The 15,736-nt window shown below is 47.3% G+C and overlaps 1 protein-coding gene and 1 long non-coding RNA gene across 2 annotated transcripts in view; one reads left to right on the top strand and one right to left on the bottom strand.

Annotated features, from left to right (window-relative positions):
• Window positions 1-4,885, bottom strand: part of LOC308466292 — a 56,911-nt gene extending 52,026 nt beyond the window's left edge. Inside the window, exons 1-3 of the long non-coding RNA XR_013980691.1 lie at window positions 3,522-4,885; window positions 2,999-3,477; window positions 960-2,737 (exon numbers count right to left, since the gene is read on the bottom strand). This is a non-coding gene — a long non-coding RNA (uncharacterized lncRNA). The remainder of the gene's footprint in view (window positions 1-959; window positions 2,738-2,998; window positions 3,478-3,521) is intronic.
• Window positions 1-15,736, top strand: part of LOC308465872 (uncharacterized protein) — a 68,882-nt gene that overhangs the window by 47,950 nt on the left and 5,196 nt on the right. The window contains exon 6 of the mRNA XM_080986205.1: window positions 12,984-13,157. Coding sequence (XP_080842331.1) covers window positions 12,984-13,157 — 174 coding nt within the window. The remainder of the gene's footprint in view (window positions 1-12,983; window positions 13,158-15,736) is intronic.

Here is a 15,736-nt window from a genome sequence, read left to right as displayed (position 1 = left end):
ACTCACTTCCCATCAAAGAATTCATACTGGGGAGAAACCCTATCAATGCTTGGAATGTAGAAAGAGCTTCAGTCGGAAGGATGCTCTCACTTCCCATCAAAGAATTCATAAAGGAGAGAAACCCTATCAGTGCTTGGAATGTGGAAAGAGATTCAGATGGAAGGTTAGTTTCACCTCCCATCAAAGATTTCATACAGGAGAGAAACCATAAGTGTTAGAGGGGGTTTTTCCTCTGGCGGCAGATGACAGAAGACTGACACCACGAGACCGGTGTAAAACCAAATCAAATAAAGATTTATGACAAAGCAACCAACAGCAAAGATTGTGGGGGTTTTTCCTGCAGGCAAAGTTCAAACTGCAACTTTTCCTTCTTTTATAGTCATGACCAGCTGTAACCAATCTGCTCAAAGCTCACAGAAACAGTTCTTAAAGGTACAAACATCCTTACTGTTTCTTTGAAGAATGACTCCCAACACTAACAGTGCTTGGAATGTTTAAAGAGCTAATAATAATAACAGATACAGGTAGGCAGCTGTGTTGGTCTGCCGTGATCAAAATAAAATAAATTCTTCCAGTAGCACCTTAAAGGCCAACTAAGTTTGTTGTTGGTATGAGCTTTCGTGTGCATGTACACTACTTCAGATACCAGGCATGAATAAAATTAGTTGGTCTTTAAGGTGCTACTGGAAGAATTTTTTTAAAAAATAATAATTTATTACTTGTACCCTGCCCATCTGGCTGGTGTCCCACAGCCACGCTGGGCAGCTCCCAACAGAATATTGAAAACATGATAAAACATCAAGCGGCGTTGTTCTTTAGTCGTGTCTGACTCTTCGTGACCCCCTGGACTAGAGCACGCCAGGCACTCCTGTCTTCCAATGTCTCCTGCACTTTGGTCAGACTCATGTTGGTAGCTTTGCGAACAACCATCTCATCCTCTGTTGTTTAACTATATGGACCTTTGTCAGCAAGGTGATGTCCCTGCTTTTTAAGATGCTGTCTAGGTGTCACGGTCCAGTCTACGGGCAATTTAAGTCCCGGCTGAGGACGTCGAGACTGGGGGTAAGATGGCAGGGTGGGAGCAGGAACGAGAGTCTAGAAGCCAGGGGTCAAGGGTCAGGAAGCAGGGAGTCACGAAGTCGAGGGTCCGAGGGTCAAGAAGCAAGGAATCTTGAAGTCAAGGGGCCAAGGGTCGGGAAGCAAGAAGCCAAATGCAGCAAGGCAGGAAACGGGTTGCTGTGGCAAAGAGCCGAAGGGAAATGCTGACCTTATATCCCTTCCTGGCTCTTGCCACCAGGTGCTGTGAGTTACCAATCGGCCCCACCTATGCGGCTGCGCCTTGCCTCTTCAGAACAAACTTAGGAAGGCCCCAGTCCTGCAAACTGGTCACAGGGCCTGGCTCCTGCACATACTCCTGACACTAGGTTTGTCATTGCTTTTCTCCCAAGACGCAGGTGTCATTTAATTTCGTGGCTGCCGTCACCATCTGCAGTGATCATGGAACCCAAGGAAGTAAAATCTCTCACTGCCTCCATTTCTTTCCCTTCTATTTGCCAGGAGGTGATGGGCCCAGTGGCCATGGTCTTCATTTTGTTGTTGTTGAGCTTCAGACCGTATTTTGCACCCTCCTCTTTCTGCCATCAAGGTTGTGTCATCTGCATATCTGAGCTTGTTGATATTTCTTCCGGCAATCTTAATTCCGGCTTTGGATTCATCCAGTCCAGCCTTTCGCATGATGAATTCTGCATATAAATTAAATAAGCAGGGAGACAATATACAGCCTTGTCGTACTCCTTTCCCAATTTTGAACCAATCAGTTATTCCATATCCAGTTCTAACTGTAGCTTCTTGTCCCACATAGAGATTTTTCAGGAGACAGATGAGGTGATCAGGCACTCCCATTTCTTTAAGAACTTGCCATAGTTTGCTGTGGTCAACACAGTCAAATCCTTTTGCTTAGTCAATGAAGCAGAAGTCGATGTTTTTCTGGAACTCTAGCTTTCTCCATAATCCAGTGCATGTTTGCAATTTGGTCTCTGGTTGCTCTGCCATTTCTAAATCCAGCTTGCACTTCTGGGAGTTCTTGGTCCACATACTGCTTAAGCCTGCCTTGTAGAATTTGAAGCATAACCTTGCTAGCATGTGAAATGAGCGCAATTGTGCGGTAGTTGGAGCATTCTTTGGCACTGCCCTTCTTTGGGATTGGGATGTAGACTGACATTCTCCAATCCTCTGGTCACTGCTGAGTTTTCCACACTTGCTGGCATATTGAGTGTAGCACCTTAACACTATAATATTTTAAAGTTTTAAATAGTTCAGCTGGAATATCATTACTTCCACTGGCCTTGTTATTAGCAGTGCTTTCTAAGGCCCATTTGACTTCACTCTCCAGGATGTCTGGCTCAAGGTCAGCAACCACACTATCTGGGGTGTACGAGACATCCATATCTTTCTGGAGTAATTCCTCTGTGTATTCTTGCCACCTCTTCTTGGTGTCTTCTGCTTCTGTTAGGTCCTAACCATTTTGGTCCTTTAGCCCCCATTTCCCTAACTCAGGGGATGGGACTTCTTCCTCCCAGTTCCCTCCATGGAAACTTAGGGAATGGAATCCGTTCCTGCTCAGTCTCTGCCCCAGAGATTAAACGGAGCCAAGAACACTGCGAAGCAGTCATAAATCAAAGCTTCTCTGTTCAAGCTACTTGGCAGCTGCACAAACGTTCCAGACAGCCTACTTTCACTTTTAGAAGAAGAAGAAGAATTTGGATTTGATATCCCGCTTTATCTCTACCCTAAGGAGTCTCAAAGTGGCTAACAATCTCCTTTCCCTTCCTCCTCCACTACAAACACTCTGTGAGGTGAGTGGGGCTGAGAGACGTCAGAGAAGTGTGACTAGCCCTAGGTCACCCAGCAGCAGCATGTGGAGGAGCGGGGAATCCAACCCGGTTCACCAGATTACCAGTTGACTGCTCTTAACCACTACATCATACTGGCACTACACAACACAGGCAGCCGCTATACTCACAGTCTATCTGCTTTTTCTCTTCTGTCTCTGAAGAGGCTTGCTTCACGGTGCCAGTTCCAGGAAACTCCAACCGGGACAAAAACAGCCCCCAGTCTTTCCTCTACTGGCACTGGGTCTGTGGCCCTGATCCCTGGGCCCATAACCAATGTTAGGCGCATCCTACATGAGTAGGACCTTGATAAAGACACATGCCCGCTTGGCATGCTGTCTCCCTCCTGGTTGATCGGGAGCTACAAAAGCTTTATTCAGCCCGAACATCACAGCAACTGATGCCAAGAAGCATCAGCACACTTACGGAAGAGCAGAGTATTAGCAGTTCACGTAACAGAACTAAGTAGCTCAGCATTCTGGCTAATCTACTTTATTTACATATAATACACTCAGAGAATTCTGACTTAGCTCCATCCTCTTTCTCATCAGACAGCAAAGATAAAGAACAAAGGACAATAGTCCCACTTCATAACATAACATAACATAACATAACATAACATAACATAACATAACATAACATAACATAAATAAATATCCTGTCTCCGTCACTTCCCACTCTGTGGAATGAAAACATACACCGTCATGTGATAGACAGCAATCTCATGACTGCAGACACGGAGCAGAAATCCCAACAAAAAGGTCTGCCTTCGAATCGTATCGAGATCATTCTATCATTTTTGAGATTGTATCCCAGTACAGCTTTCGCCACTCTTTTGTTGGGCTTTTATGGGATTATTTTATGGGATTCTTGCCCGCAGTAGGAGACACAATGGTCATCCAAACTGAATTTGCCCATTCCCGTCCATTTTAGTTCACTGATGCCCAGGATGTAAATATTTATTCTTCCCATCTCATTTTTGACCACATCCAGCTTACCAAGGTTGATGGTTCTTACATTCCAGGTTCCTATGCAACATTTTTCTTTACAGCATTGGACTTTCCTTTCGCTTCCAGGCATATCTGCAACTGAGCGATCTTTTGGCTTTGGCCCAGCTGCTTCATCAGCTCTGAATCTACTTATACTTGTCCTCCGCTCTTCCTTAGTAGCATGTTGGATGCCTTCCAACCTGAGGGGCTCATCTTCCAGCAGCATAACTTTTATATGCCTGTTGTCTTTGACCATGGAGTTTTCTTGGCAGGGATACTGGAGTGGCTTGCCGGTTCCTGCTCCAGGTGGATCACGTTCAGTCAAAACTCTCCACTATGACTTGTCCATCTTGGGTAGCCCTGCACGGCATAGCTCATAACTTCTCTGAGTTATTCAAGCCCCTTTGCCACAACAAGGCAGTGATCTGTGAAGAAACATCAAGCATTAAATAGTTTACTTCCTTGACATCTGATGGGAGGGCGTTCCACAGGCTGGTTCCACTACCGAGAAGGCCCTCTGCCTGGTTCCATGTAACTGCACTTCTCGCAGTGAGGGACCACCAGAGGGAAATGTACTAGGAGCCAATGTAGGTCTTTCAGGACTGGTGTTATATGGCGGCAACTCCCAGTCACCAGTCCAGCTGCCACATTTTGGATTAGTTATATTTTCCAGGTCACCTTCAAAGGTAGCCCCACGCAAAGCACATTGCAGTAGTCCAAGCGGGAGATAACCAGAGCATGCACTAATCGGGCGAGACAGTCTGCAGGCTGGGAGTGTCTCAGCCTGCATACCAGATGGAGCTGGTAAACAGCTGCCCTGGACACAGAATTGACTTGCATCCCCATGGACCGCTGTGCATCCAAAATGACTCCCAGGGTGTGCACCTGGTCCTTGAGGGGCAATTACCCCATTTAGGACCAGGGAGTCCCCCACACCTGCCTGCTCCCTGTCCCCCCAAAACAGTACTTCTGTGTTGTCAGGATTTAGCCTCAATCTGTTAACTGCCATCCATTCTCCAACCATCTCAAGACACTCATACAGGCCATTCACTGCCTTCACTGGTTCTGATGTAAAAGAGAGGTAGAGCTGGGTATTATCTGCATACTGATGAACACCAAGCCCACATCCCCTGATGATTTCTCCCAGTGGCTTCATATAGATGTTGAAAAGCATGGGGGAGAGGATGGAACCCTGAGGCAGCCACATTGCCACTTGGTAGGCTTGGCATTGAGCTGTAAACCGTGTCTGGTCCGATTCAGAATGAGATTTACACCACTAGTGCTCTAGAGGTCTCAGCCATTCTTACATTGCCCTCAGCTCTGAGGAAAACCACAGGGCTGTCCGGGCTCCATTCAATCAGATAGGGCGCTTCAGAGCCAGACAGTCAACAGCCATGGTTATCTCCACATTCCAGTGGGCCACCAGGGAATCAGCTGAAAGGGTTGCTGTGCGTAAGAGAAACCCGATGGACAAGCAGCGGCAAGGACAAGTCCATCTGCTTCAACCAACCAAGTCTCTGTCATGGATGCCAAGTGAAGTCCTCCATCCACGATCAAGTCGTGGATGACCGCTGTCTTGTGAATCGTTGACCTGGCATTGCACAGCAGCACCTTCAGGTCATGTGGATCTCTCTTGTTGATTCCAGTATCCTTCCAGTCAAGACCAGACCCGGAGGCAGGGATAGTCTTCAAACAACGACTAAACCTGCCTCCTTGGTAAGGACATGGTCTAGTCTTAGTGTAACTCCTCCTCCTACGCGTGATCACTGAGATCAGGTGTCCCAGTGCATCCTACCCCCCCTGTGGAACCTGGCCCAGCCATTCTGTGGGTTGGTCCCCACTTCCAGGCTGCCCTGATCTTCTCCCCTTCAGTGCAGAAAACAAACTATACAATAAACCAATAAGACAGTAGAAGCTAATTTTAATTACCGTATTTTTTGCTCTATTAAGTCTCACTTTTCCCCTCCTAAAAAGTAAGGGGAAATGTGTGTGCGTCTTAGGGAGTGAATGTAGGCTGCATAGCTATCCCAGAAGCCAGAACAGCAGCGAAAGCAGTGATCCCTCTTGCTGTTCTGGCTTCTGGGAATCAGAATATTTTTTTTATTGTTTTCCTCTTCCAAAAACTAGGTGCATCTTATAGAGCGAAAAATACGGTAAACTATACCCCAGCCACAATTAAACGTTTATCACACCCCCAACAGAGCAAAAACGGGGGGGGGGGCGGACATTTGCCCCAACCCCAGAGTTTGTTCCAGTGAGTTTGAGCTCTTCAGGACTCACAGCAGGGCAATGTCTCTCTGCCCTCCCAGGAGTCTCTTATGCGGAACATCAAGTGGTCCATCAAATAATTCATGCCAGGGGAGGAAGCATACCAGTGTTTGGAAAGTGGAAGAATTGTAGAGTTGGAAGTAAATGTAAAAGGTAAAGGACCCCTGGACGTTTAAGTCAAAGGCGACTATGTTGCAGCGCTCATCTCGCTTTCAGGCCGAGGGAGCCGTCGTTTGTCCACAGAGCTTTCCGAGTCATGTGGCCAGCATGACTAGACCACTACTGGAACACGGAAGACCGTGGCGAGTGCCAGAGCGCACGGAAAGCACCGTTTACCTTCCCACTGCAGCGGTACCTATTTATCTACTTGCACTGGTGTTCTTTTGAACGACTAGGTTGGCAGGAGCTGGGACAGAGCAACGGGAGTTCATCCCATCGTGGGGATTCGAACCGCCAACCTTCCGATCAGCAAGCCTAAGAGGCTCAGTGGTTTAGACCACAGCACCACCTGCGTCCCTACAACAGTTGCAAGTACCCTGGCGTCATCCAGTCCAACCCTCTGCAACACAGGAATCTCATTTCAAGCATCCCTGAGAGATGGCCATCCCAACTCTTCTCAAAAGCCGCCAGTGAAGGAGAGACCACAAATTCCAGAGGGAGACCAGTCCACTATCAAACAACTCTAATCACCAGGAAGTTCTTCCTGATTTTTAGTCAGAATCTAATTTTTTGCAATTTGAATCCACTGGTTTAAGTGTGTCCCTCTGGATCAGGAGGAGCTAGTTTGCTCCATCTTCCATCTGTCAGCCCCTGAGATATTGGAAGATGGCTTTCATATATCCTCTTTTCCAGGCTCAACATACCCAGCTCCTTCAACTGTTCCCCATAAGGCTTTGTTTTCATACACTTGATGATCTTTGTCGCTTTCCTCCTCACAAAGCAGATACTGCCTCAGCAGAAAAGAACGGAACCTTCCAGAAGGAACCAGTATTTTCCAGTTTCTGCCCTCAAAGACTTTATTTTATTTTTTTAAATAATATTTATTGAGATTTCAAAAACAAAAAATTACATAAAAGACAATGAAAAAATATAGAAAAAAGGGAAAAAACATACAAAATGCAAAGTATAGAAAATATATATAGAAAAAACACTTAGAAACAAATTTATCCTTCCGTATCTTACATTTCATTTCCTTACTTTCCTGACCTCCTCTCACCTCCCTTTTTTGTATTCTGGTTCAATTGGTTAATTCAGCAATTCCTTTCCCTCTTTGTTTTTGTCTTAGTCTTTTAACTTAATATATTATAACTTTAAATTCTCACCTATTAACCAGCCATTTTTTCATACACCTTTATGACATTGCTGCTAGAACCACTTAATTTCATTCTGACATCATTCTAACATTCATTAATTTTACAGTATTTCTATAAATAGTCTTTAAATTTCTTCCAATCTTCTTCCACCGACTCTTCACCCTGGTCTCGGATTCTGCCATGCCCTCAAAGACTTTAGCCATGACCTTCTGCCCCATTGCCAGAAGCATCTTTAGCTCCCTAGTTTCTGTGGCAACACTGAGCCAAGTTTCCATCACAGAATCGTAGAATGGGAGAGTATGAAGGGGTCCTCAGTGTCACCTGGTCCAGCCCCCTGCAAGGCAGGAATCTCAGGATCTCCTCCGAGACAGATGACCAGCCAACCTCTGCTTCAAAAACTCCAATGAAGGAGAGTCTACCCCCTTCCAAGGCGGTCTGTTCCACTCCGAAATAACTCTTCCTGTCCTGCGGGGGCGGCGGGGCCGCGCGCGCAAAAGGGAGGAGCGCGAGATGGCGGCGGCGCAGGGCGGCGCATTGCGCGTGCTCGAACCCGCCCTCCGAGGCGCAGAGGGGAGCCGGGCAAGCGCCTTCTTCAACCACGCGCTCGTTTAAAGAGGCAGCGCCCGGGCGGAACAGAACTCTGTGCCTCTCGCCTAGGGATGAAGGCGGGCACCGGCTTAAGCCAGTAGTAGCCTAATAATGCATTAACTTCCGTGGGACTTCCAAGTAAACACAGTAGCCCAGCGCCTCCCTCCCCAAAAGGAGGGGGAATTACAGCAGCGCAGGCGACTCCTGCGTCTCCCCGATATTTAAGGCTGCCATCCCTCGTGCACACTTACGCGGGAGCAAAACCCCGTGAACAAACTAGGGCTTACTCCAGAGTAAATACGGGTAGGATCTGGCTGCAGTTGTACAAGAAGAAGCAATTGATAACGTTTTCGCGCCTTCGGGATTGCCTTCACGCCTTCCTCCTCCCGGGGCCTTGAGAGCGCGGGAAGCGGCAGCGCGAGACCGGCGTTGAGCCTGGTAGGTATTGCGCTTGCCAAGGCAGTCATTTGGGAAATGAAAACTTGCAAAGCAAGCAACCAGTTCAATCTGAAGTACGTGTATGCTTAATATCCTGTATCTGAAACCTGTTCTGCCCCCTCCCCCACACTTGGTGCCATTTTCATCTACACATGCAGCAGAGTAAGTTGACCCAGAATAGTACCAATTCAGATGGCAGATGGGAGAATGACAGTGCTGAATGCTTTCCCATGTAGAACAGTCCCTGCAAATAAAAACCTAGCATATTTGGAAGAGGGATGCTAGCCTAACCATTACCTTCTATGCTGTTACTATTTTTTTATTTTTTTTTACATAAGTAAAAAGTGACCTTTCCCCATCTGGCATGGTGGTGTGCCTCGAGATTTTTTTCATGAAACAAGTGTGCCTTTGCCCAAAAAAGGTTGGGAAACACTGTCCTAAAGTACTTCCTGATACACAGTTGGAATCTCCCTTCTTGTAACTTGAAGCCATTGTCTCAGGTCTCACCCTCTGGAGCAGGAGAAGGACCATTTTGCTCCATCCTGCAGGTGACAGCCCTTTTCATAACATGCATACGTTGGAGAAAATAACAATTTAATAATTATTTCATTTGGGTAATCCATTTTCTTTTTAGCCCATTGCCTAGTTAAACTGAAAGGGCCTGTGCCCGCCTACCTTTTACATTACAGAACCAGCTGCTTTTAGGTCCTGTACGTAGCAAATGTCAGTTCCGGAATTCTGAAAAGTATTAAGTGTTGGACTCTATGGGGACCGTTGAATGCATGAAAGGAGAATCAGCTAGGCATGGCAATTGTGATTCATCTTGAACTGTTTTGTAGACGGATGAAAGAGGACATTGGAAGACATATATTAGCCAAAGTCTTAATAAAGGAAGACACTGAAAATAGTTATATGTAATCACATGATATATTATGAGGAGGGCTGATCTGAAGAGCCAAATGATTTCGGTTGGTTGATTATTGTGACATTGGGTTGCAACTATTAAGATTGCTGTGATTGGTTAATAGGAATGACATGTGCAATTTGGAAGTGTATTTTTAAAAAAAACAACACTGTTTTGGATGTGGTTATTTGTATTTCAATAAAGGCCTCTCTTTCCACTTGGAGATTGCATCCTTTTCTTTTGGGTTTTTATGTGTGGTAATCTCTTTTTGAATTTCTCCTACATATGCATGACTGGATTTTAAAAACAAATAAATCTGAATGTGATTTATAATGAGACTGAAACACAAAATGTCTGGGTAGAAACAACTCTTTAAAACATTTAAAAAATGAATCAGCAATAATTTTTAAAGCAGAATATTTTCTTACCCTGAAGTTCAGTTTACAAACACAGGCAGGGTCTTCAACTTGCAGTGTCCTCTGCAGAGGGGGGAATCATGTCTCCTAACGCCTCCACCCTTAAACAGGTGTCTGTATGCCAGCCACATCACCAGAGGAGTCCTGGAAAGGCAGGACACTCGTACAGAAAGCAGGTGGCTAAACAGCAACGCCAAAGGTAGGGCCCCATAAGTTCCTCCCCATGTCAATCATAAACCAACAGCCGCCTCCACTGGAGGCAACAAATGCTGCAATGCACTGAAGCGGAGGAAGATAGAGGAGGGTGGAATGTCGTCCCCCCATCTGTAAACTGAAATTCATGGTAAGAAAAAATTATGTTTAAATAACTAGCTCATTAGCTAAAGTGGTGCTTCAGGTTAAGAACAGTTTCAGGTTAAGAACGAACCTCCAGAACGAATTAAGTTCTTAACCTGATGTACCACTGTAAAGAGATGAAGGATAAAGAGATGAGCCCTTTCATAAATTTGGTTTTGGCAACTGCAAAACAACATACAAGATCCTGGTTTTCCCCTGAGATATGACACTTGAAAATCAGTTGTATTATATTTAGAAATGATTTTGGCCACGTAGTAAACAACAGTATTTTTCTTTTCAAATTTAATGAGTAGGAAATCTCCATCATTTATATAGAAATGGGGTCAAATGGTTCTGAGAGCCCAGTATAAACTGGTTTTCTGACAGGAAAGGCAGGGAAGGATGGAGTTGGGAAGAGTCCCAGAGTGGGGGGCTGCCCCCTGAGCGGCATGTGCCCCTCTCCCTCCCTCCCAATAGTGGGCTTCGCCTTTCCTGCCTGTGGTGCTTTTACGGGGGGGGGGGGCTTCCACACCTCCCCCCCCCCAGGATGGCGTGTCTGTTTCATTCCTCGCATGGGACACTTCCTCATCTGTCTCTCTTCCTGGGCTGCAGAGATTATTTTCGGAGGGGGAGGGATCTCCTGGCTGGGAAGCCCCCCCTCCATTCTTCCCCCCACTCGCTGATCGGGAGGGTGTTTTGTTTTTTTGAGGGGTGTCTTGATGGAGCCATTTTTTAGCCTCTTCTCCCTCCCAGCCTTTCCTTGGGATTCAGGAGCCTCTATGTTGGAGGAGGGGGAGAGCCAAGGTAACCCCCCATGGCCACCCCCGTCTCTCTTTCGGTTAGTCTGGATCATATGTGGGCTCCTTGGGGCAGAGTCCTTGGCACAGACGGGGGCGGCCCCTTGAGCGCAGGCGCAGAAGCAGGAAAACTGCAGAGAGGGAGGGGGTGCCCTCGGCTTTGCAAGGGTTAAAAGGAGTAAAGCTGGATTCCTAGACAGGACAGGAAGTGAAGGGGGGTCAAGGTCCTCCATGGCTAAATTCCCTCCCTCCCACATCCCTTCCTACAAGCGGAGAGGAGGTGGCTTGGTTTTCTCTCCTTTGCAAAAGCTTCCTTGGGGCCCCTCCTGGAATCCGGTGAGTCTCCTCTCTCTTCCCCCCAGAGTGCAATGGGGAGATTGGGGTCCCTGTTCAGATCATGCACGGTGGGGGGAGAAGAAAGAAGAAGAGGAGGAGTTTGGATTTGATATCCCACTTTATCACTCCCCTTCAGGAGTCTCAAAGCGGCTAACATTCTCCTTTCCCTTCCTCCCCCACAACAAACCCTCTGTGGGGTGAGTGGGGCTGAGAGACTTCAAGAAGTGTGACTGGCCCAAGGTCACCCAGCAGCTGCATGTGGAGGAGCGGGGAAGCGAACCCGGTTCACCAGATTATGAGTCCACCGCTCTTAACCACCACACCACACTGGTCCTCCCTTGTCCTCTCTGCCAAGCCAGGGAGGGGGTGAGTTTGCAGGAGGTCTGCAGCTCCGTTCTTCCTTAGGATCCAGATGCTGCCTTCCTTTTTGGGGAGGGGGCTTTGGGTCAAGAAAAACGGGGCATGCAGATAAACCCCCTTCAGACTGAGAAGTCACATTTGTGAACAGAGGCTGCAGCCAGAAGGGAACATTTGCACATGGGGGGAGCACAGGGAGAAGAAAAGCCCGTCTGCATCTGCAGCGGCACAACCGGACTACTTCCTCTGTCCCAGATGCAACAACACGTGTCTCTCCCCTATTCAGGCTAAACAAGTAGGCGAACTAATGTCAAAGTAGATTTTAGATGTATTCTCAGGAAATGCTAAAGCAAGGATAAAAGACTCCTTCTCCCAACATTCTGGGACAAATGAGCGATTATCAATAACTGGGTGCCTTGTGCTACTAACAGAGGACATGGAATGCATAAAATCATTTTTCCCCCTGACTGTGATAAAATCCTTACTATCCTGATAGGTACTTGTAAAGCCTTCTGGGAGAAAATCTAGCGGAGGGTCTGTGGGTTTTGATAAATAAGAAATGGAAATTGGTGTTATCTCAAAATAGACTAGTTCTCTCAAGCTACCCTAAGCCTTTGGGAATCTTGTCAGAAGAGGAGTGCAAAGCTCACCTCAGGAGTTTTTTTAAAGGGTATACATGCCTGGTGTCTTAAGAACAGAAGAGATTTAGGACATGTGGAAGATCTATATTTTGATGGCTTCCATGCCAGGGTGGGGGCCACATTTTGGGACTGGAGAATTGTGAAGATGGTGTATAAGCACAGACGATATCTAAGGAGGAGGGGTGTATTAGTCTCAAGATATTTAAAAAATGTGGCATCGGCGCCTCTGCTTCCATGTATAGATTTGGTCCCCATGCAACTCTTGACAGAGGCGGATACGGCTACACCATCTGCCTGGCTTGCGATGAGAGAGCTCAAAGATTGTGAACAGGGCTCTGCATACAAAGCACCTAGCATGGGGGCACCTACATGTAATATCTACTCTGCTCTTTTCTGCCCATGCTCTGGGGTTGCAGTTTTCAGGCTTGGGGACAGGACGGGGGACTGGTTTTGGTACCAAGTTCTGTCAGTTATCCCCACTGAGTTCAATGGGATCTACTCTCAGGTCACTACTGTGCAGACCATGCCAGGCTTGCAAGTGGGGTGAGGAGCATACAGAAGAAATTGGAATCACTGGAGATGTTTAGAAATGGGGCTTCTCTTGGGAAGGTGCTGCCCCATTTGTGCTTCTCCAGGGGCAGGAGAATATCTAGGCAGGAGAATCCCTCCAGGACCTCTGAAGCACCCTTTGCTTCTTCCTCTCTCCCAGGACCCTGCAGCTTCTTTTGGCTCCTTGACTCCTCAGGAAGGATGAAAAAGACGGATCCTGCAAAGCTAGCAAGGATGGAAGGGGGAAGATGGACGGTTGACCTGGTCAGGTTGTCTCCTGCATCCCTCCCCACAACCTCTGAGCGTTCCCTCCCAGGGACCTCCGAGAGATCTGGTGAGTCCCAAGGGAGTGGAGATGGGGACCTGGATGGATGGATCCGGAGAGGTATTGGGTTTTGCTCAGCTTGGGGGTGGGAGGAGGCAGGCAGGCGGATGGAGATGGAGAAGGGGAGCACTTTTTTGGGCTTCTCCACCTGCTTCCTGCCTGCGCCTTTGTCTCCTGCAGGCATTTTGAGCTAGGAATACAGTGGTGCCCCGCAAGACGAATGCCTCGCAAGACGGAAAACCCGCTAGACGAAAGGGTTTTCCGTTTTTGAGCTGCTTCGCAAGACGATTTTCCCTATAGGCTTGCTTTGCAAGACGAAAACGTCTTTCGAGTGTTGCGATTTTTTCCCGCTCCCCCCCTTTTCTAAGCCGCTAAGCCGCTAATAGCCTTTTAGACGCTAATCTGCTAAGCCTTTAATAGCCGCTAAACCGCTAATAGCGCTAATCCGCTAATAGGGTTGCTTCGCAAGACGAAAAAACCGCTAGACGAAGAGACTCGCGGAACGGATTAATTTCGTCTTGTGAGGCACCACTGTACAGTTGAACCTCAGAAGTCGAACAGAATCAATTCTGGAAGTCTCTTCGACTTCCGAGGCGTGACTTTTGATTGGCTCTTGAAATGGGAAGAGCCGATCGGAAGCTGCAATGATGCAACGTCACTTTCTCTCCTTGGCACTGCTGGGCCAGCCCTCTGCTTCCCTTTCCCTCAACTGAAATCCCCAATGGAGTATGAATCACGAGCGACCGTGGGTTTTCTTTGGGAAAACAGGTTGCAAACAAACTTTATTATAACAGATGTCAACAAGGAGTTTTGGTTCTTCTTCCACAGAAATGGAACAAAGAGTGCTGTTGTTTTTTTCTATTAACTTGAATACGGTCTAAAGTTATAGGCTGTATGCTGTTTAGGTTTAAGGTGACTTCCTTTTACACATTTTCCATGGATCAGACTTCTGCACACAAATTTCTGGAACTGAATCCTAATCCTGCGTCCTCCATGTGTTGCCTTTTTCTTTTCTTTTTGGAATAACTTTTATTTGCTTTTAAAAACAAGGATCATAGGACCACTAATTGATGAAATATGTAGACCAGGGGTCAGCAATCTACCATCCTCGGGCCACAAGCGACTCACGGGGGTCATTTAACTGGCCCCTGAGCTGCCCCCAAGCCGTCCGCTTGGTGAGTCCCGTGTCTACACATGTGATCCTGCCCACGGAGCGATCTCCGTGAGAGTGAACCAGCCCAGGCGAGGTAAAGCTTGCCGACCCCTGATGTAGACTGAGTCTTCTCATGTCATTTGTGTATCTCAAAACTAGCAGAATCTATTTGCAGGAATATCTGTAACATACGATTCATCATTAGCGGTCAGTGTGTGAGTTCTGGGTTCATGAAATGTTTTAAACTGGAACAAAAAATGGGGAAACAGGAGAGAACAGAGAGCATTCAACATTGCATAGCTGAATGCCTAGTCAGGAGCTCTTGTGGCTGTTGTGTTTAGATTTAGTGTGAGTTATAGTCACTTTTCCTCTTCTGTTACCAATGAAACAATACGGAGTTGGTCTCCTCATGAACACGGGAGGGGGTTCAAACTGAAGAAAGTGATTTATGTATAAATTTAAATTTAGACCAATCAGATTGAGGCAACTGCTGATGGCGTGTAGGTTTCACAGACAAGGCATGGATCCTGTCCAAAGAGCTCTGCATAAGGAAGTAAAGGAGGAGAATCGTAGGATCATGGACCCTCTCAGTAAAACTCCCTGTTGGATCATAAAATCAGTTTTGAAATTCCATACATACCTCTGTCAGGGGTCAGCAACCTGCAGCCCATGGGGGTCATTTAAGTGGGCCACAAGCCACCCCCGAACCAAGCTGCCCGCTCAGCGAGTCCCCGCGTGCTGCGCTAAACCAGTCCAGGGCGGGGACTCGCTTCTGTGGTGCCGGAAATCAGACGCAGACACATGAGCGATCCAGACCATGGCGGGATCTTCGCAGGGCTGAACCGACCCAGGCAAGGTAAACCTTCCTGAGCCCTGCTCTGTGTGATGAACCTTCGCTTTTTTGATGGAGATGAAAAGCTGAGCAGTTGGCTCCTTACTTCTCTCGCCCTGACCTAGCCACTGTGATCCACGCGACAGTCACCTCCAGGCTTGATTATTGTAACTCACTCTACGTGGGGATGCCTTTGAGACTGACCCAGAAACTCCAGCAGGTACAGAATGCCGTGGCAGGACTCTGTGGTGGGTCTGGAAGCCTTTCACAAGAAATACCTCTGCTCACTCAGAGATATATTTACAGTCTTTATTTACATACATATTTACACAGTACAGGACATAGCTTCATGTATTTGAATCCTCGGTAGCAGATCCAGGCAGTGGGAGCTTTTGGCTCCTCCTCCAGCAGAGGAGCTTGGGAAGCCCCAAGCGCCTCCTTTGTTCCCTACATTTTAACCCCCTTCTGTCCTGTGCTGAAGGAGTGGGCATTGACTCTCACTCTGTCCTCCCTCTGAACTGGTTGAGTGGTGTTGATGGTCTCCAGCATCCGGGAGCATCCTCGCCGCTTGAGTTCCTTCCGTTTACTTGTCCTCCTCTCCCT

This window comes from Podarcis pityusensis, assembly GCF_964106645.2.
Source record: "Podarcis pityusensis genome assembly, chromosome: 2".
NCBI classification, from domain to species: Eukaryota; Metazoa; Chordata; class Lepidosauria; order Squamata; family Lacertidae; genus Podarcis; species Podarcis pityusensis.
The sequence above is the reverse complement of the archived record's forward strand: the minus strand, read 5'-3'. Positions and strand labels throughout refer to the sequence as shown.